Consider the following 22,317-nt stretch of genomic DNA (forward strand, 5'->3'; position numbering starts at 1 on the left):
ATTTGAACATATTATTTAACCTTGACTTTAGTCAAGTTGCAAAGGTTCCAATCTTATTTTTTTGCTCTTTGGCTTTCAGGTCAGAGGTCGCATGCTGAGTACCACAACAGCGATCATCCACTGGGATGAGCCAGAAGAACCAAACGGTCAGGTAGTAGGCTACCGGGTATACTACACCTCAGACAACACACTGCCAGTCAACCAGGTATTTGTTTGTGGCTGAACAGTTACCTAATTGGTGCCATTACTTGTTTTCATACAATGTCTTATGTATGGGTTCTATGCAGTGGGAGAAGCAGATGGTCCGGAGTGCCAATTTCATTACCATTCAGAGTTTGACCCCAAACAAGACATATTACATCAGAGTGTTGGCTTTCACTTCTGTTGGAGATGGCCCTCTTTCCCAGGATCTTCAGATCATTGCCAAAACTGGTGGTAAGTCATCTACATTTTCAATATGACACCTAAAGATATAAATAGGTTCAAAATTACTCTGTTCTTGAATTGTATAGTCCCATCCCAGCCATCAGACTTCAGAGGAGAAGCCAAATCTGAGACTAGTATCCTGTTGTCCTGGATAGCGCCACCACAGGGTGGCCCAGACAACCAGATCACAGGATATGAACTGATTTATCGACGAGCAGATGATACAGAGGAGGTGAGGATGGAAGTTGAGTGCGCATGCTCATTCTTTGGATATTTTTCCATCGACTGATAACAGAATTTGTTATATTGATATCATTTTTTAACAAAATGTTGTACTGCGTTTCTGTGCTTTTCAGAAGAAAGTGACCTTTGAACCAACAAGCTCCTACCTGTTGAAGAACCTCAAACCTTTCTCAGCCTACACTTTCCAATTGGCAGCTCATAGCAAACATGGCATTGGTGCATATACCAACGAGATTTCCATTGACACGCCTCAGACGCGTAAGTAAAGCTGCATAATGTAGTGTGTGTTTGGGATTTGTGATAAGAGTTGGGCTTTATTTGAGCAATGCAAAATGTACAAATATCACTTGGAAGGCATTTAGTAGAAGGCAGACATTTTTACAGATCAAACAAATGGATAGCCACTTTTTGCATGGAACTAAATTTTGTGGAGGATTGGTTAGTGCATCGGCCTCACAGTTCTGAGAACCAGGTTTCAATCCTCGTGTGGAGTTTACATGTTGCGTGGGTTTTTCTGAGTACTCCAGATTCCTCCCACTTCCCCAAAACATGCATGGTAGGTCAATTTTGGACTCTAAATTGTCCTTAGCTATGAGTGTGAGCTGGAGAGGTTGTCTGTCTACTTGTGCCCTACAATTGGTTGACAACCAATTTATGATATCCCCAACTTAGTCCCCATTGTTGGCTGGGATAGGCTCTAGCACTCCCAGCATTTTTTGTGAGGATGTGTTACAAGAAAAATCAATGGATTAATTAAAATTTGGCAATTCAATTCATTAAAAAGTGCAAACAAGCCTTTGATTGATATTATATGTGAAATGCACACAAAGTGAACAAATAGCAAATTCAAAAGAATATAAACTGGCAGAAGAAATGTTTAATACATTATCATGATAATTGGCACTGGAATTTGCATTGTTCCAAATAAGCCAACCTGAATTCCAACTTACATTGACCTCAGCTTTGGTATTTCAACAAATGTCAAATGTGAGTTCCAAAACCTGCTTTTCTTTCCTAATTGGCTTAAAGCCATTGAAAGTTTTTACTGTAGTTGGCTATCAATTTGAGGTCTGTAAGAGGTTCAGTTTAAGCGTGGCTATGCAAGTCAGAAGTTTTATAGCTGGAGATATGTTGTCCACCAAGGATCAGCTGCTCAGATTTGAGTAGAGCAAGTAAGTTCTTTGTCTGTTCGAAGCTCTAGTCAGTCTATTTTGTGATGCATCACTTCGAAGTCATTCACTCTCTTTTCGTCAGTCCAACAGAAGTCAACACTCATCATTCAGTATCTTTGTTCCGTCATCTTGCTTTTTTAGTCAAAGGACCATTTTTTTTCTTGATAGCTTCTGTTCTCCAGTGTTTTGTTTTCATTTTATGTTTTTTTTGTCTTCTGTTCTCTGTCTTGTGTGTTGCTCCATTCCATCCCCATTCCTCCACCTCACCCCACCTACAACTTACACACACAACACCAACTTACAATTACCCAAAACAATTCCAACTCTGCCTCCTCAAAACCGGCCAATCAGTTCCTTCAGCACCTCCCCAGGACATAACATGCACCAGCCCCACCTCTACCAGCATCCTGGTAAGTTGGGCACCACCACCTTTGGAGTTTCAGAACGGCATCATTACGGGGTACACCATCCAGTATTCCACTACTGGGAGCAACAAAACATCCAAAAGGATTGACGGCATTCCTACGGAAGGTTCTCCGTATCTCTTGGAAAACCTTGAAAAATGGACTGAGTACGGAATAACAGTGCGGGCGCAGACGGAAGCCGGCGATGGACCTGAGAGTTTACAGCTGATTATTTGCACCGAGGAAGATGGTATGTTTCCATCCACCGCTATCAATGGCTACAATACCTCTGCTATACTAATACGACTAAAAAAAAGCTCCAAACACCTGAATCAAACTAGAAAATGTGTTCAAGATCACTTTTTCCAGCACCTTCCCTTTTTTCCCTGCACAACCACCAAATCTGGGGGAAAAAACCCTTTCTCTTCCCTAACTACTGCTTTCTATCCATCCGCAGCAATCCTTTTCCCTTTGCTGCTGTTTTTGTCTGCACTCTCATTTTTGTTCTCTTTTTTTTAGTGTCTTTTGCACCTTTTTATACCCAAATCCCAATTTTGGGATCTCCTCTTCTTGGAATAACAAATAACCCACCATAACTTGGCTGAACCTTGGCCTTTCCTCACGTCTGACTGCCCTCCCAACTTCCTAACACCTTGACATCTGTTTTTAATGTGTTTTAATCTGATGACCTGGGTCTTTTTACCCTAATGGTGTTTTATTTTAAGCTTTATTTTGACTATTCCTACTTAATGGTCGATACACTCTGCATTCCACCAATAACACTGGCTTTAGTGTTGTGGGAGAGAGTGTAGTTCCTGGCAGCAAAAGAGATGTTTTTTTTCCTTTTTCTTCTTGATAACAATATTTTCTCTTTGACTGTCTGCCACTGTTTATCTGCCCGTGGCGACAAATCCCTTTTCTATCTGCCATTCTTATCTTTCTCTACATTTGCTTCTTATCCGTCACTGCTTTTTTTCCATGTTTTTCCTGAAGCACCCACATATATATATATTTTTTTTACTACTATTTTGACCTTTTTTCCCCCCCAGAGACATGATTTTAAAATTAGACTTTTTGGGTGGCTGCATTTTTACATCAGTTTTACAGTATATTTTTCCACTACCAATCTATTTTTAATCCAAAAGAATACTTGAGTGCCCAACGTCAGTGACCCTTGACCTCTATCCCAAAATGCATTTATAGTTCCAAGTGGTCCTCCTCGAGGGGTGGACGCAGAGGCAGTGAACGCCTCAGCCATTAGGGTGAAATGGCGAGCACCAGCCCCTGAGCTGCAGCACGGTCAAATCCGAGGCTACCAAGTGCACTACGTGAGGATGAACTACGGCGAGCCTCAGGGTCAGCCCTCTATCAAGGACATCCTTATAGAGGATTCGCAGGTATAACTTCCCAGAATATTGAGTTTAATGCATAATGCCTTCATCTTATATTAATATTTGTATCTTTTCTGTGCTTATTTTATCGATCAATATCCAGTGGGAATATGACCAATCTATTCAATATGTGAGTAAATATCTATTTATTCTTCTTAAAATGTGAAAATATTACGCATTTTATGTGTCAGTGGCTCGTAAAGAACATAGAATAATCATAATAATACTAGAATGGCAATAATATAGAATGGGAATTGTTTAGTCAATAATGTGATCGCAGCTAAGCACTTTTTTTTCAATTAGAATTTCTTCAACAGATGAACAGATTTTGTTAAAACCCACCATGTTTGTGAGTTAGACTTGACAAAATATTTAAACAGTCTTTTATTTAAAGTTATGCCTGAAAAATACTTTGAAATAAAAGTTAGTATACTGTATTTTTTAAATGTCAAAACCAAAATTGGTCTCAGTTAAAAGCAAAAACGAAAATTAGTATTGTTAATTGTTGGTATTTCTTTTCCCCAGAGCACTATTTACTAAGTCAGAGGGGGAAAATTTAGTTTTTTTTATGAATGATTTTTATGTTTTTACCTTAGGTCATGGATAGTTGCCAACACTGTACAACCGCTTATTGTCTTGCAGGATACGATTCTTGGAGACTTGAAGGCAGACACCTCCTACTCTATCTCAGTAGGAGCTTACACTGCCAAGGGAGATGGTGCCCGCAGCAAACCTGTTAATGTCTGCACTGCTCTGCCGCGTAAGTTGCAAAAATGTATTCATTCATTAATAACTAAGTGCAAGAAATATTAATGATTTTGGATAGTACTATTTCTGGAGTATTGGACAGTATTGGATTTGGTCTCAAGATTGGATCCCATTCTGTAGTCGTGTGTGTTTTCAGTACCATTGTGATTTTCATCTTCTGCAAATAAAACTGCTAGGCAAATATTTCTGTGTAACTAAGCACGGAAAAATATCGAAACACCATGTTAGAACTCCATAGGGTCAAAGAAAGACACAAAAATTATCGTGGCGACGCAGGTCTCTCTGAGGCAATGAGAGCCAAGAAGGGTGTTGGCCGTCAGCCAATGGGAGGCCAACGTGGCGTTGGGGGGTCGCCAAGGGGAGAGAAAATCTATCATGCCAATTTAAAAACAAAATACAGGATAGCAGAAGTGTATTTACGTTTCGGGGGACGTTAGATTTTGGGTTTTTTGTGGGGGGTGTATAATAACTTGAATTTCTTTTGTATCTTGGAATTAAATGTTCCCTTAGAAGCTTTTCAAAACCTGAATATTTTATAAGTAGAGACATTTGTAAGTAGAGGTCCTACTGTACTTTGAATGTTCTTTCCTTAAGCACCTTGGTGGTGTTCAATAATTGAATTATATGCGATAAAGCAAGAGGACGCAAAGATGTAAACAGTTTTGATGCAAAATGCATTACATTTTATTTCAAAATAAAAGTGAAATGACGGATTCTAAGACAGTAAATCTATGTTTACAATTTAATCACTTTCGTTCACCTCATGCTGTTTTTCTTCCTTTTTGTAGTGCCTGAAAAACCCAAACTAATGGTGAGCGCAACTGACACTGGCACCGCTCTGCTTCAATGGTACCCAACCCAAAATCCTCCCACACCACTACTGGGTTACCGCCTCACTTTTGGCCGAGTCGACGTCCTCCCATTCACGGTGGTGGAGTTCCCCGCCAAAGAAAATCGCTACACAGCAGTGGACATACAAAAGGGGGCAAATTATGTGTTCCGTCTATCTGCCCGTAACAAAATGGGATATGGAGAGGAGGCTGTTAAAGAAGTAGCCACTGCTGAAGGCCCCCCAAATGGATACCCTGAAAATATTATCTCAGAGGAGTTGTCAGCCAATTCCCTACGTGTGACATGGAAATCAGTGCCGATTGTTGAGCAAAACGGAAAAATTATCAAGTACTCAGTGCTCTACAAAGATATAAACAGTCGGGGTAATTCCTCAGAAGTTGTGGTGCCCACCCCAGGGTCAAGTGTTTTGTTGGAGGGTCTGAGTGCCGACACTGTGTATGATGTCAGGGTGTGCGCGTTCACGGCTGTCGGGCCCGGGCCATACAGTCCCGGTGTCCAGTTTAGGACGCAGCGGCTAGACCAAGGTAGGACCAATGTTCACTGCCTAACAACTCATCCTCATCTTTCAGGACACCACACATACTTTCTAAATGATTTCATCCTAGTTTTCAACATACACACAATCATATGCACTTCTAGAAACATCTTAAGTGTCCTTTTTCATTGTCTTGTCGCTGTACTCTTAGACAAAAGATCTTTTTCCCAAAGAAAGGTAAGATGCTTGGGTTTGTCCAAGCAAATATTCTAGATGGGTTGTACTAGAGGATAATATGCAGTTATGCCCTTTAATAGGGGTTAGGAAAAATGTTTTTTAGTTATTTTGATGTTTTGTTTGTTTTCCTCTCATTTTTACTCCATAGTTTTTGCCACCAACTTCAGAGTCAAGGCCGCCATGAAGAATTCTGTTCTGTTGTCTTGGGAGGTCCGAGACAAGAATCCTACCCAGCCATTCACTGTAAGTCCATTGTTTCATTAACACATGCATTTTATCAATCAAAAAATGGTTGCTATTATTCATTAGATTGTCATTTGTTTTTCCTTTTAACCACATTAAAAGGCATAGTATTTTGTGACAATGTTATCTGATATTGCGAAATACATTGCCATGTTAAATGTGACTTTCAAATTTTAATATATGTTTTTGAAAAGGCATAATCTGAATTAGCTCTTTGTAAAACCTGACACTTGGCAACATTAACGAATATACAGGAATATGATATTTTGGAGGTGGCTTTCATATTGCCCTGTAACTACATATTTCCCCCTGGTTTTATAACATCTTTATAGTCTTAACACATACTAAATTTTCATGAAAAGGCATTCATCTGATAGTTCTAAATTTAAATTACTTATTGCCAGCAATGGCAGCCAATGTGTGAAAAATTCCTCGAGACAAAATCCAACAGCACTGCCAAAAAACAAAAAGTCCATATTTTAGCACGTTGGCCTACTCCATCCTTTCCAAATCATAATCCTACTCCTTATTTAGATCCTGTACGGAAAGGGTCAGTCTGTGGAGGTGGATGGGAAGCAGACTCAGAAGCTGATCACTGGGTTGCAGCCAGACACCTTGTACTCGTTCTTGCTTACCAACCGAGCTAACAGCGCCGGCGGCCTGCAGCACCGCGTCACCGCCACTACTGCACCAGATATCCTGAAAAGCAAGCCCGTCGTCCTGGGAAAGACCAATGCTGATGGCATGGTGACTGTGCAGCTTCCTTCTGTGCAGACGACAGCTAAAGTAAAGTAAGGATAGCACATTTTTCACATAGGAATGTGACTTAACACAACAGAGATATGCCAATGAAGTTCTAATGAAATTGACGTCTCTATTGGCCCTTTGAGCTAATTCCACCGACCTCCCTTGCATCCCATCTTGCATTTATTAGCCAAACAAAAGGGATTTCTCTCTTTGAGTTGACGGCCTTGCGATTCTTGGGACTCCCATAGCAGACAGGGCAAAAGCACAAAGCTCGTTATTTCTTTCAAAGCCCGAATAAATAGAGAAAAGCCGAGTGCTCTGTAGGATTCCATTGTAAATTGTGCATGAGTCATTCCACTACAACAGCCACAGTGATTGTGGTGTTCCTTCATCATGTCCATTTTTTACTCTCGTTACACCCGTTCCAGTTTGATAAAAGATGTAGACACAAACTCAAATCAACTCCAGCTTTCTTTTTATCACTAGTATACATCATCTGCAATTTGAGGCCACTATTTGAGAGCATAGCAGTTTAGCTTGCTGCTGCAATTTCAACTTTTCACCACATTTGATGAAATGCCAGTGAACTTATTATGTGCGAGCACTGGAGTGAGTCCTGCGCAAGGGACACATTTATCATTCTAGAGTGATTGCCCTCATAGTTTGGCGGAAGCTATGGGTGCTCGGACCAATAAAAAATTCACTTTTACTTCTGCCCTCCATTGTGGCTCCATAATTCAGGCACTTTTTTTAGAAATACCTGCACGTGAACACCTCTACAATGGTTAACTGTAGATTACAAGAAAAGAAACTTATCACATCTTTTCTTTCAGGGGTTATTACGTGGTGGTAGTGCCACTGAAGAAACAGCGAGGAGGGAAGTTTTTGAATCCATGGGAGGATCCGGACCAGATGAACTTAGATGAGGTAGTCATTCTATTCATGTTATTGCCAAACGGCAAGTCCTTAGGGAATGAAAAATGCTCACACTGACTTTCACGGGCCTTTGTTGCTCAAGGATTTTACGTCTTCTATCTGACTCAATGGTACTTTTTCTGAAGGAGCCACACTTATTCCAGCTGTCAATTTGCTTCATGTTATACTTTATAAAAACCTTGAAACAGGAGGTTCAAGGTTATTCGCAGTTGATACAAAAAGTAAATCCAAGCACTCCAATGGAGAAAAAGAAATTGACCTCCAAATAGATGGCACTATCAACTCAAAAATGGCTTTACCCACACATTTAAACTAGTACATTATTTATCCTGAATAAATTTGGTAATTGCTGCAAAATTAAACCCATATAGAAGAGAATGCTGTTTGTCAGATAAAATACACACTTAAAAGGTTTGACCAGAATTATTTCGCTCAGTGGGATTTCTTTTCATTTCGTCTGTTTGATGAAAATATAGTATGTTTACCTTGGTAATATTCTATAAAGACACCATTGGTACTTTGACAATCCGGTGAGAGAGAGTCTATATTTAGCAAATTTATTTTACAGCAGCAACTTGGCTCCAGGCCAATGATCTCATGCATACTTGTATATTGTGCATGAAAACCTAATTCAATTCATTTCTTACCAGTTATATATTTAATTCATTTGCTATTTTGAGAGGTTTACGGCTGCAGCTTCTGACAGTGTTGTGAAAAAGTAAATTGGAAGTAATTGAGTCTTTAATCATTTACACACATAAGGAATTTTAAGACTTGAGAGACAAATAATTGTCATTTTAATGAATAATCCCTTAAGGTACATATAATATATAATCATTAAAAGAAAAATAACACCCAAATGTTTCAAAAAATATATCTTATACAATAATCTCAAATCACCGATTCAGTCAATGTGTGTGAATGATTTATCCTCTAATCCTTTTCCTGTTAATCTTTCAGGATAATTCTAGTTTTTTTTTTTCATTTTGTATCTTATTTTTTCCATCAAAGCTTGCTAATTGTTACCCCCAACTGTGATATCTTTCCATCTCAGCTGCTCAGAGAGATTAACCGCACCAGTGTGAGCCGAGCCCTCCGCATCCGCAGACAAGCTGGGCAGTCCGATCCTAGGGCATACGTCAGCGCTAGCTTTAAAACCCTCCCAATGGAGTTCACACTCGGCGACGGACAAAATTACGGCGATTTCCGCAATCAACCTCTGCAGAATGGCCAGGAATATGTGTTCTTTGTGCTCGCCCTGCTTGACCTTTCAGAGAACGTATGATTCAAAACCCAGTCTCCAAATTCCTCAACGTGTTTTCTGATTTCAATATTGACGCATCGCATCTTCTCTACAGACCATGTTCTCCACTAGTCCATATTCCGATCCTGTAACATCATCAGATGTGGACCCGCAGCCAATCATTGATGAAGAAGAGGGCCTCTTGTGGGTTGTTGGCCCGGTTTTGGCTGTCATCTTCATTGTGTGCATTGTCATTGCCATTCTTCTCTTCAAAAGGTAACAGCTCCGTGGCACATACTTCACTTAAGTGAACGTATCTGAATCCACATCCTTTTTAACTCTGTTCCAATTAAAGTTTAATGAAGCGAGAGGAAAAAAATCATTTTATCTGCTTTTCAGTTTACAAACAGTGAGGGAGATATTGTCTTGCCCAATGAATAGAAGGTAGATTCATTTATCGAACAATATCACTCTTAAGGATAATTATCAGGACTCCCTATTGAAGCTTTGTTAACGTACATGAATCATTGCTGCAGCATATGCGGTATGGGAAAAGAAATATCCTTGATGCTGATTATCTTAAATTCAGGATGATCAACGGCCATTAGTGTGCACCTTGATGCTGAGCTCGGGCGTGCAAAGTGATCCTTTAAATATACATGCACCCATCTAATATGCTTTTACAAGACAATGATAGGATGATGGATTCCGACTGTAGTCACTTGTTGTTTAATAATAAATACTGACAAAAGAGAAGGGGAAGTAGAGTATTGGAAAACAGATAATAATGTTGTCCACCTTTGTCTGTTCCTTTATGTGCTACTCTTCTCCAATCTGGATGCAGCAAACCTGACAGGTAACACCTAAGTATTTGCCTATGAAGTTAATTTTGCATAGCAAAATTAAGATTTGTTCAATCATTATGAATGCCATCTTATATACAGCCATTGCTTTAATGCAGTGATTCGGTGAACTGTGTGTGAATGCTGATGGATGTTTTCTCGAGGCAAAGCGTCTAACATAGAAACACATTAAGCACTATGGGTTGATGCATTGCGGCTTATCATAACAGGCCTTTTCTTCTGCTAAAAAAAAAAGTGAATTTACAATTATCTTCCAATTGGGTTTGACAGCAAGTCAAAAATTTCCAGACTACGCACACGTTGCAACTTCTCATTTGAGGAGTTATTTGTCACCCTGCAGTTAAACTTGACAAAAAAAAACAATCAATGACTTGATTCGTTTTGGATTTTACACACGTCAAGCCTTTCAGCATTTACACATCAAGATTTTAAGAATTGAGTTGAGTATTTACGAGGATTGGTCCTTTTTTTATACAGTTCAAGAGTGAATTAGGTCTAGTTGTTAAAGTGGCCAGATGTTATTTTCAGAAAACGAGCCGAGGCTGAAGGCAGAAAAAGCAGTTTCCCCTGCAGCAAAGCTATGTCGTCTCATCACCCCACTGATCCAGTTGAGCTGCGCAGAATCAACTTCCAAACTCCTGGTACGCACATCATTGCAGGCCCTCTGCCTTTACTATATTTTTTTTTTTTTTGGGGTGTCGTTTTTGTTTTCTTTGACCCTTGTGTTGCTTCCTTTTCAGCCTACTGTGTATCAGTGTACCGAGGTTATCGGCGTTTGTCAAGTTAGTTTGCTCTGCGCCCACTGTCGGCTAAAGATTTGCCGTCATCATTTTCCTCTGCGCCAGTTCATTTCGCTCATTATTTCGATCTGTCTGTGTTTATTTTAGATTCTCATGCTAACTAACGTCCATCCCACGTAGGATGAAACTGCTTGAATTGACATGAGACTTTGTTACACAGTGGAACCTCTAAGGTTGAATGCATTTTTTTTTGCAAATAGATTCTAAGATACAAAATGTTTGAAAACAGTACCTGCTCAAAAGAAAGGATATTAAAAGAGAATCACGATCTCAGATCTACTTCGATGAAGAGAGATAGACATGACTTACCATGTGTGTTTATTATGTATTGCAAGGTGAAATGCAAATATGTGCAAGTAGTTTTTTCTGTAGTGATGTGGTTGTCATTTCGCCCATTTTCATTACAGCCATCACTAAAAGAAGACAAAGAGCGGGTGAAAAACAGGCATATTTTTATCTTGTCTTCACTTAGATGAAGACTTTCACAAAAATATTGAAGTAGTAAAACAAAGAAAAGTCCAAAATATTAAAAACACCTATCAGTATGACACAATGCAGTTTGAAGAACCACCCACAATAATCCTGCATTAATCAAAACTGATTATAATTATAATTAAATCAATTTTTATGTAAAACTTTCTCTTTACATACCTTTTCATAAAACTTTATTTTTTTATTATCCAACAGCACTCGGGTTTAGAGGTTTCACTGTATTGTATTTAAAGTTTTTTTTTCTCCAATGTTGAATTTTTCACCGCCCTTGTCGAAGCCTTTTTTTAATCTCCACCAGCCGTGTCGCGCCGACTCAAAGGACATGTTATTGTGCCTCAGTAACTTTCTTAACACGCACATTGTTCTTTTTTGTCTGCTTTGGCAAGAGAATAGTCACTTAACAAAGAACCACTTCCATTCGATTTCTCTGCAGTGACTGTGGTAACAGTTATAAAAGAAAAAACCCTTTGAGGACCCTCTTAAGTCTCTTAACATTTACTTTTCAAAAACAAGTGGACTTGTTAATGTTCCGAAATAACCTTTTTTTTTTTTTCTTCTTTCCATCCTCTCGCTCGGCAGGCATGGCAAGCCACCCGCCCATTCCCATCTCGGAGCTGGCAGATAATATTGAACGCCTCAAGGCGAACGACAATCTCAAATTCTCACAAGAGTATGAGGTAGGTATATCTTGACTTGAAGAGGTTTTGAGATGATAAATTTTCACCAACTTTTACTTATACTGGATGGACCTCTCATATATTCCACCTAAATTCCAAATAATTTGTTCTGGACAACTTTTCAGAACACACATTTTTCATTGGCCCAGTCAGTAAGGAGTTAGCTTTGAAGATTTAAGACTCATTCATTCATTTATTCATTGGTTACTGCTAATTCTATTCAGAGATGTTGGCATTTTCATAGTATCCCATCTGACTTTTGGCGAGAGGCAGATTAGACATTCTTCTGGTCATCAGTCAATCAAACTACACAAGAAGATTAACATTTAAGGAAAATCTGTGTGTGTTTTTTTGTTTTGTTCTATTTTTAATACATCACCTGAGCCACAGTAAACAACTGCATACTGTATATTGATCAAAGCCATGCAAGATTGAGCACATTTCCCATTCTGCTGCCGTGCTCTTATCCACACAGTTCAGAGATGAAAATTGGAAATGCAAGGCTCAAGGAAAGTTTGCTTACAGCCAGATTGTTATCCGGTCCACTGGTGCAGAAAGAGCAAAGAGGCAGATAGAAATATAAAGGCACTGCAGCCTCAACATGAGACACATAAAACCATTCCGTGTGTACATGCTTGAAGTTTCCCCTTGCATCAGGGACAATGTCCATCCCAAAAAAGGTCCCCCAAAAGCTTAGCAAATAGAGCCAGCATCACATTTAGCTGTATAGACGTTTTTTTTTAGTTCATGTCTGGATTGAGCAATGGAGTGGTGAGCCTCTAATTGGCTCCCACACGAGCGGGAGAAATGGTGTGTGGCAGCCTTTAAGAGCAAAACCATTTCGGAATGAGAAGAAAAAAACATCAGAAGGATGGATGTTTTAAAACGCTTTGGGAGAGGGCGCAGAGAAGGATGGACAAACCGGTGCAGGAACCGGTCGTGCGGTTTGAACCTTCTGGCTTTCTCGCTGCATGACATTGTGCTTTTTTTTTTCCGATTGCGAGCCCCTAACGAGCGAGAGGGAGAGATGGATGGTCGAGGCATCGGGGGGGAGCAGAAATGATTGCAGTGAAATAATCAGACACACGTGATATTGTGCAGAGCAACAGAATCAGGCTAGAACACACACACAGACGTACGCCTGCGTATCCACACTCCCACCCCTATCTGGCCCTCCCCCGGACCAAGCCATAATTATGTGTGGTATAATATTCACAATTGCTAAATTGCTCTGGCTCCCTTGTCCTCATCTCTCTCCATTGACAGCTTCATAATGACCTCATGTCTGCCTCTCCCTTCTCGCAGAGATGCTTAAACTGTAATTACCCTGAAGAAACTGAATGTGTTGGTCTGACACAACTATCCTCTCTTTCCCAGAGGAATCTTTTTGAGCACATATCATCTTTCTCTGGTAGTTCTTTCTTGTAGACGGTGGAAAGTCCCTTTCTCGTTTCTCTTCTTTTTCTTGAAACTCAAGATCCCGTTTGGCCTGCACGTCATTAAATGTGCACTTTGTTCTTGATCCGGAATGATCAGTGGTGCATTACGATTGGCTCAAGTGCAACCATTTTTTCGCAATGTGATCGACTGGCAGTCAGTCTAGGGCAGGGGTCAGGAACCTTTTTGACAGAAAGAGACAGAAACAACTCGTATTTTAAAATGTTCGCTGGACAGCCATGCTATGAATTTAAAACTCAAAATACACATGTTTTTTCATTTCAACTATTGACTTTATTCATGTGTTTAACTAATTTATTATTGGAAAAAATAGTCTTGGTAAGAAATGTTTCTATCCTAAGATTCTTTTAATATATGGCATCAATCAAACATTTTTACTGATGAGTTTATCAGTTGTAATGAGGAGGAAAAACTGGTCTCCATGCCAATATGTGCAGTGTGCCACATTTAATCTGCTGCTAAGGACTATTTAATTAATTTCCCAAGACAGTCTTTTAAGCCATTTCATAAAATACTATTGACAGTCCTGTTCCACTGATGTTGATTCAGACGTCAACTTCTACATTTTCCTTCAAATCATGGCACCTAAACATGCCTGCTGTGGGGATTTGTCAGACATTGGTTGAGCTGCCAGACCATTTGCAGGAAGAACCATTTCAAAAACAGTGTTTCATTTTAAGTGAAAACATTGCAAAGTGCCAACGTGCCTGTGATCCTCATCCAATACAAGCACAAATCCCAGTTTGTTCCCTTTCTCTCTTGACGGTAACTTTTGCCTTTTTTTTTGTGCCTGGCAGTCCGTTGACCCTGGTCAGCAGTTCACGTGGGAAAACTCCAACTTGGAAGTCAACAAACCAAAGAACCGCTACGCTAACGTCATTGCCTATGACCATTCCAGGGTTATTCTCTCTGGCATTGAGGGTAAGACATGTTGCCAATGCGTGTGTGTGTGTGCATGCATGAGTTTGCTCTCCATCCAACAGAGTGGGGAGACAACACACAAGTTTGAGTTTAGGTTTAAACCCCGATTTGACCGATTGAAAACAGCACGAATAGTGTAATCTATTTCACCCTAAGCACAGGGGTGGAACACGCACACACACACCCTTTCCTTTAATTTCCAGGAGCCATCTAGAGATACATTTAGCCACTTCAGGTGCTATAGACCGAAGGCAGAGAAATTGTCAGCATGTATGTTGGTCTCTTTGCATAATATACTTTAAAAACAGGATAGAAATTGTTAAGCATTCCCATGCAAACACATGCATACACACCTTAGAATAGGCTCAGGCAGAAGGCAAAATATTCACACACATTCTAATCTAAACTCCTCATAAACAGAAAAACAACACATAGACGCACTCATTGCCATTGCAGTGCAACCTCCCTCCATTGTCTGTAGCAATAATATCAATAAGATTAAAGGTACTGGAGCTTAGGAGACTTGGTGGGTTTGCCCTGAACTCACCAGCCAATCACAGTCACTGCAACAAATCAAGAATTGTTATTTTGAAGAAAAAAAAAAAAAAAAACACTGCATGACAGACTTAGAAGAAAGACTACAGACTTCCTTTACCTTAATCTGTCACGCACACATCAGCAATTTGCCACTGTCAGTAATGTAAATTGCAATCAAAAGGCACAAAATGAGTTTGTGCGCCCTACTTTGGCATAATCAGGTCACTGTCGACTCCTCGTGCGTGTTTGTAGTGTGTATTTTCTTGCGTGTTTATTTGTTTGAGCTATGACTCAGTGATTTTGGGGATTATGGTATTAGGTCCCAGATGAGCAGGACTGATCCTAAGTCAAACACACACACACATACACAGATGGTGTCGCACATACACACAATTCCATCCAGGACTCAAGTAGTGTCAGCCTCGTCTTACACACCAACGGCCTTAGAGTCATATTGCCATTCAAAACCACACATCAGAGTAAAATCAGATTAGATGTGAGCGTTTTAGTGAGGTACAGTATTATAAAACATGACAGCTGAACAATCTAACAGCAAATCATCTTTCTGGCACAAGATCAGTTGATCCACACCCTTTATTTTTTGTGATATAATCCTGCTTTCGTGATTTTTGACTGGGAAAATCCATAATGATTGAGTCACGAGAAATCCAATAACAATCAAGTTTGTCCAGAAGGGAAATTGCTATCAAATGGTAGGTCCTGATGCCCCCATTAACCTGGATTTTTTTTATTTATTTTTTTACCACAGGCGTCCCAGGGAGTGATTACATCAACGCTAACTATATTGATGGATACCGACGTCAAAATGCTTACATTGCCACTCAGGGTTCCCTTCCAGAGACTTTTGGAGACTTCTGGAGGATGGTTTGGGAGCAGCATACAGCCAATATCATCATGATGACCAAGCTGGAGGAAAAGTCAAGGGTAAGACTTGATGGAATGAAATAGCAAAGGCAGTCTAGGCTGGCGGAATTGAGAAGCGTAGATCATTTGCAAAAGGAAAGTATTGTATTTTGCCAGGGATAATATTATACCAGCAGAGGCTAACTTTACGAGCCACACTGAGAAGTTCACCTCTGCAGATAAGCAGAAAGATAGACCGATTAATACAATCATTTGTGGTGAGCAATAGCTTCTTTTAATAGAAGTTGGCTGTGGTTTTATCAAGTTCTTTGGCTGAAAACTATAAGGAAATATGGTGGCACCTGTATAGGTCTATCTATACCTTTTAAAATTAGATTCAGAACCTCCAGTAACAGTGCCTGATTTTTTTATTGCCATTATTGGCCATTGGAGCAAAGTTACATACATGCATAATCTAGTCATAATGAGGAGAGAGTTAGAGATTGGAGATGAGTAAAAGAAAAATGAAGGGCGAGTATGTTTTACTGTAGAAAGGATATTCCATTGAGGAAAAATAGAGGTGGTATTTTCATGCTGTTGCTCATCAAAAAAATGAATGACATATTTATAGGATGGGAATTCTAATAACAATAATGAAAGAAGGTTAGAGGCTCAGCAATTTGGGTAATGAATTTGAATTCCATATTCAGCTTCAAGGCATTTTTGTTGTTCATTTGAGGGTTTTGCATGCATACAAATGAACAAGACTGGCTCAGCATTAAAGAAAGCCATTGTAAAATGTTTTTTTTTTGTTGCAAATGATCCTCTGTCATCTGTGTTTCTTTTCCTATTATTAACCTGTGCATTGTGTTCAAGCTGTTCCTTTTCCAACCTTCTCCAACTGTCTCTGTTGTGTCTCTTTGACCCTCAGATGCCCTCTTATTTCTTCTCTAAGGCAAGATCTCGCTTTCTCTCCTTTTGATAATCCCTTTTTAAAATGCATCCTCTCCTCACATGGTTTTCTCCTTACCCTTCCCTCTCTATTCACTGCCTCTTTTTTTACCGTTTCCTCCTGTGCCATAGCCAAATGCAATGAGTTGAACTCATATTTGGAAAGCGCCACAAGGCACCCGCAGTCAACCAGGGCCGACTTGGGTTTCCTGTTACCACCAAAGTTCAAAAACAGTGCACATTAGTGTCTACACTTGCATGATCACACCTACAAATGGACTTCCTGTCTAGCTGTGGTGCAATAAAATGTGTAGCATTAAATTTCATACCGCAAGGCCTTTAAAGGACAACTTTATAGCATTGGTAAGAATGAACTCTATGGCATGTTTGCTGTAAGGAAAATCAACTGCCTCATAAAGATGATGAATCTGCTCTTCTGAATTTTTCCTCGGCTCTTTAGATGTTTACTATAAAGCTGCCTTTCTCCAGTTCAGCACCCATCTTTATCGCGCTTTTACGTGTTTGCTTATTACCAACATAGATGGAATTGGGGTCTTCTTCTTTTAAGAAAACCGCACAAGAGGCTCGTTAGAGCTGGGCAATATGGGGAAAACAATCATCTAACACAATCTGGCCAACTTTATATCACAATATGCCATAATATAGTGAATTTGATGGAAAAGTTATTGAATCAGGAAAATTCTGTGGCCGATTCTTTCTTAATAATTCGTAGTGGTACCTTCATTAACACATTTCCTGCCAGGTACAGCGATAGAGATAGCCCTCCAATCTATTTGTGTTCAAAAGAAATGACATCAACCCTTTTCACACGTCTGTAGAAGCAATTTCTGACGATCACAGTTTCTCTGATTTTAGTCATATTGCCCAGCTCTATTCCTTGTACGACAAAACTAATTTTGACATGCTATCTGTCTTCCTATAAGTTGAGTACCCACATGTGGTTTTAGACCACCTCCCACTGTGAAAGTCAGTGCTTGTCCCGATAGTGTCTCAAGGTCTGGTGGGAACACAGTGGAAAAGCTGTAATTACAGCCCAAATGTCCCGGGCCAAAATGCTTAATCCTCAGTCTGGAGCAGTGGAATGCAGAGCGAGCTGAGCCGAGCTGTGTTCTGTCTTTGATGTGAGGACCGGAGGGATCAGTGACTAGGGTTTGCTTTGGCCTGATTCTGCCAAGGCTCTAGGACGCCCCTCCCGCACCATGGGGATGGCTTTCTCTCTTGTGGTTGATGAGACTGAGCCGAAGAAGTCCAAGTACGGTCGTGTGATGCGGGGGAATTTCAAGGTGTTTAGGATGGTGAAGCACGCCACGTCGTCTTTTGGGGATTTGTGAGGTTGGAGCGTTTGGCCCGTGTCGAGTCAGGCAATACTCGACTTTTCCAGCTCTCTGGCACTCGCCAAATGTATGGAAGCTTCCCTGATACACATTTTAAGAGTATCGAACACTGACTTGTGAGGGATCACACACGTTTGCAAATGCTATCACTCCTCGCACATTCTAAAACCTCTTTTACACAGTGTTGCCTCAATAAGCGCAGTTTTATTCCAACACTCTTGTCTGAATTTTGCAAAGTCTCACTGAGCTGTTTAATCCCTCCACCCCTTTCTTCCTTTCTTTTTCTTCTATTTTTTTTTTACTTGGAACACACTGTGCTCATGCACCTCTGTCTACAAAGCAAGAGCTCAATGTCTAACAGCAATGCCTGTCTTCCGTTTTAGGTGAAGTGTGACCAGTACTGGCCAACACGAGGGACTGAGACTTACGGCTTGATTCAGGTCACTCTGCTGGACACAGTGGAGCTGGCCACATACTCTGTCAGGACCTTTGCTCTTTACAAGGTAACACGGAAAGCACACTCGACCGTGACGCAGTTTACCGATGTGTATTGATCCTGTGAAATATTTATAGTGCCTTCAACAACGTGACATTAGCTACTATACATGTGTGCGTTGATTATGTCTATGAGCAAAAATCACCATAATTAACTCAAGTATACCGATTATTTACATTGTTCTTATATTATCTGTATAGATTTGTAGTATATATTAATTTACAGATGCCATGCCACTTACTAAATGTATTACATGAAAATCACCCCACCAGCATCAGAGTAGTATTTAATTTGGAATCAATACCTCACACATCATGCAACTGCTATAAATGCAGATCATAAAATTACCAGTAAGTGCAGATTTTTTTTTTTTTTCGTCTGTGTTCTACTGACCTATTTTGAAAGATCGGTCACCACTGACTGGACAAAGTGTACCCTTTTATGAGGCCAAAATCCTTCCATTATGTGGCAGATGTTCTAGCCACAACTGCACTTTATAGCCTATTACAGGCCAATTATGTTGTTTTAACATCGCATTACTCAATGCTAATTACCATTACTACCCTAACGTTTTGGGATTGTCTTTCCAGAGTGGCTCCAATGAAAAGCGGGAGGTTCGTCATTTCCAATTCACAGCTTGGCCAGACCACGGGGTACCTGAGCACCCCACTCCGTTCCTAGCCTTCTTGCGTAGGGTCAAGGCCTGCAACCCTGCCGATGCAGGGCCCATGATCGTACATTGCAGGTGTGTCACGCTCCGCCCCGTTTTACGAACCGTTTTTAGAAGCTTTTAATTCACAACCCCAAAGAAGACTTTAGTGGGGGTTTTACCAAGATATGTGGGATTACTTGCTTGCAAACACAAAGCAGGCTCGTTAAATTGGCAGGCAGAGTGTATAATTAACCGTAGTGGTGGTTCTTTTTCACTCCGCAGCCCCATTTTATAAATCCAGTCCAATCCAATTGTGTACACTAATGGTTCTCCAACCAAACCACAATTGGACCTGCTGTTACGTAAGCGTATGCGCTCATCCCTCGATAACCTTCCTCTTCTCAAGCTGCCTGTTTGCTGACCTTATTTTGCATAAGCAATATTTGCTGCCGAGGGTTCGGGTTTCATGTGTTTAAATACAAATACTGTCAGGGTGGGTGGCGAGAGACTTTTTTTGGAATACTTGTTGGGAGCGAGGGCTCACAGGAGGTTCTTATTTGCAGTAACTGGAAAGGAAAGGCAATCGAAGGTTGCTAAGGGAATATGGGCCAGAGGCTCCCGAGAGGAGGAATTAGTGCGGTGAGATGCAGAGGGTAAAAAGAGGGATCGAGACAATGATGGAGAGGAAGAGTTGGGGAGGGACTGGGAGTTAAATGATGAGATATGAGCAGAATGAGACTAGCGGAGGGAGTGAGGGGAAATAGGCGAGGTCAAACCGTGGACACTGTGAATGAAAGTGGGGGATTAAAGAAGAGGAAAGGTGCAGAGAAATCGGAGGCTGACGGCAAAGTATGTGAAAGGTACTTAGAGGCAAAATGAAGAGGGAAAGCGGCCAAAGCGAGACGAGGTTGAAAAGGTTGTCGGCAGAGAAGCTATTCCTAATCTTTTCTCACATTCAGATGGAGTATCTCTCAGGATTAGCAGGCAAATTTAATTATCGCACAAAGGCTTAGGAATCAGCCTGGGAATCAAACAATGGTCCCAAATCCTATTGCACTGTAGTCAATCTACAAACCCCAATGTTCATTCTCCTATTTAAAGAGGTTTTCATTCACTTGCAGAAACCTGCTTAGTAAGAATATTTGGTACCAGAAAAGCCGGAATATGGAGGAATATAGAATATTTCATATTAGAATTATTAGAATAAATAGAAAAGTACATATTCCTTGGTAATGCTATGTTGCTGATGTCAATCGTAATGTATAAATGTTACTGATTGGCGCATTTTGAAACCATGCCAGGCCTTTTGCTATACAGCATTCTTGCATCTACAATCATATTATAGATCTGGTGAAATCCCACTCCTTATACTTACTTAACCTACCCCAATACAAAATCCTCAACAGAGGAAAGTCAAAACTTCATGCAAGCATGTTAGGCAAATCTCAAATTGGCAATGACAATTAGCAATAGTACTACAATAGCATATTCATCTTAGGCTTTATGAAAAATTAATACCCAGTCCTGAAAATGGCGACTTAAGTAACTTCAAGTCATTTGACTCACTCAGAATTGAATCCTTAATTTTTAGATTGTGAGGCAAGATTTGATGAGTTTGAAAAATACATGACATTAATGTCCCCATTCACCCATTCAGTGCCGGAGTGGGCCGTACTGGTTGCTTCATCGTGATCGACGCCATGGCGGAACGAATCAAGCACGAGAAGGCCGTGGACATCTATGGCCATGTCACGCTAATGCGTTCCCAGAGGAACTACATGGTCCAAACTGAGGACCAGTATATCTTCATCTATGACGCGCTGCTGGAAGCGGTGACCTGCGGGAACACAGAGGTCCCTGCCAGGAACCTGTACTCGTACATCCAGAGGTTGACGCAGATTGAACCTGGCGACAATGTCACCGGCATGGAGCTGGAGTTCAAGGTGAGCAATTGCAAACAAAACTGCAGTCTTGTATGCAAAGAGGAACTTACGGCTTAGATAAATCATTTACATAACCACTACACTACTGATGGCATGATATTATCAAATTGGAATCAATCAGCACATTTGTTTTATGCAGAGCTTCTGCACTATGAAATTGACGTGCCATTCTATTTTTTTAGGGAAAACTTAGTTAATATCTGAAGATATGAAGATCTTGAACAATTATAAAAGACAGTCAGTTAATGATCCCTGAACTTAATGTCCAAGGCTATTTGAGAAATGACCAAGTAAAACAAATTATGGAGAAAGGACTTTAATGAGAGGAAAGAGGCTCTTGTCCTTGGAATTGTTACTGTCTAAAACTCTAAATCAACAGTTCTTCGGTTTGTGGCTTTTTACTGGAAAATCATAGAGGGGGAACCCTCTTTGTAAGGCCAGGCCAGTATGCGTGAGCATAGATTTTCTGAACTTGATGGTCTCTGACAGTGTCTTTCCTGGGGCTGTTGGAACTTCTTTTAGTTTTAGTAGCCCCCCACTGAGTGTCTTCATAAAGTTAGAATGGATGGTTGAAATTGAAGAGGATTATGGGATTTCACCTTGTGATTCAAAGGAAAAGACCGTTTTACTGACTATTTTAAGAGGCAAATGTGCATGGCTAATGGAACAAAGTAATGTAAAAGGAGAGAAAAAAGCCATGTGTCTGTTAATGTACTCAAAAAAAGCCTGTTTGAGTGAGTCAGTCTTCCACTGATGCCTTGCATTTCATATCCTGCTAACAACAACTTGGACAGAATGACAATGAACCCTGCTCTGCACCCTCTGAACTTTCTTTCCAGTCTCGTATCGATGGAAAACACGTGGCACGGTTGCTTCATTCATCAGATTCCATTTCAGTTATTGGGCACCACAGAATAGCATGTGGAAATACACTTTCCGTTGTTCAAGTTGTAAATCTGACATAAACCCGCTGAAAGAATATGTTCAAGCAAGTAGACAACTCTTGTACTTGAACAAGAATTGACTGATACTGTTGCAATCATAAAAAATCAGAGTATTATGATGCTTCATTGCTCATTTCCTATAACTTTAAGTATGTATATATATATTCTTAAGCAATCTTTTGATCAGAGACCTGTCCTGAATGACCTTGGTTTTCTGAGGTATTTTT

General features: G+C 40.3%; 1 protein-coding gene across 10 annotated transcripts in view; it reads left to right on the forward strand.

The window, feature by feature from the left end:
• LOC144198740 (receptor-type tyrosine-protein phosphatase delta-like) overlaps positions 1-22,317 on the forward strand; it is a 123,719-nt gene that overhangs the window by 95,297 nt on the left and 6,105 nt on the right. For 4 of the 10 annotated variants that reach the window (XM_077719922.1, XM_077719923.1, XM_077719924.1 and 1 more), the window contains 17 exons: positions 80-205; positions 288-435; positions 513-658; positions 783-927; positions 6,117-6,211; positions 6,746-7,002; positions 7,792-7,885; positions 8,949-9,173; positions 9,253-9,413; positions 9,982-9,993; positions 10,529-10,641; positions 11,872-11,969; positions 14,225-14,348; positions 15,655-15,830; positions 18,439-18,558; positions 19,142-19,296; positions 20,861-21,146. In XM_077719922.1, the coding sequence (XP_077576048.1) occupies positions 80-205; positions 288-435; positions 513-658; positions 783-927; positions 6,117-6,211; positions 6,746-7,002; positions 7,792-7,885; positions 8,949-9,173; positions 9,253-9,413; positions 9,982-9,993; positions 10,529-10,641; positions 11,872-11,969; positions 14,225-14,348; positions 15,655-15,830; positions 18,439-18,558; positions 19,142-19,296; positions 20,861-21,146 (2,481 nt within the window). Of the gene's footprint in view, positions 1-79; positions 206-287; positions 436-512; positions 659-782; positions 928-2,192; positions 2,496-3,448; positions 3,643-3,739; positions 3,767-4,278; positions 4,397-5,192; positions 5,781-6,116; positions 6,212-6,745; positions 7,003-7,791; positions 7,886-8,948; positions 9,174-9,252; positions 9,414-9,981; positions 9,994-10,528; positions 10,642-11,871; positions 11,970-14,224; positions 14,349-15,654; positions 15,831-16,680; positions 16,705-18,438; positions 18,559-19,141; positions 19,297-20,860; positions 21,147-22,317 lie in introns of all 10 variants that reach the window. The other 6 variants (XM_077719916.1, XM_077719917.1, XM_077719918.1 and 3 more) reach the window with 2 other exon arrangements.

The sequence above is a fragment of the Stigmatopora nigra genome, chromosome 6 (assembly GCF_051989575.1).
Source record: "Stigmatopora nigra isolate UIUO_SnigA chromosome 6, RoL_Snig_1.1, whole genome shotgun sequence".
In the NCBI taxonomy this organism is placed as follows: Eukaryota; Metazoa; Chordata; class Actinopteri; order Syngnathiformes; family Syngnathidae; genus Stigmatopora; species Stigmatopora nigra.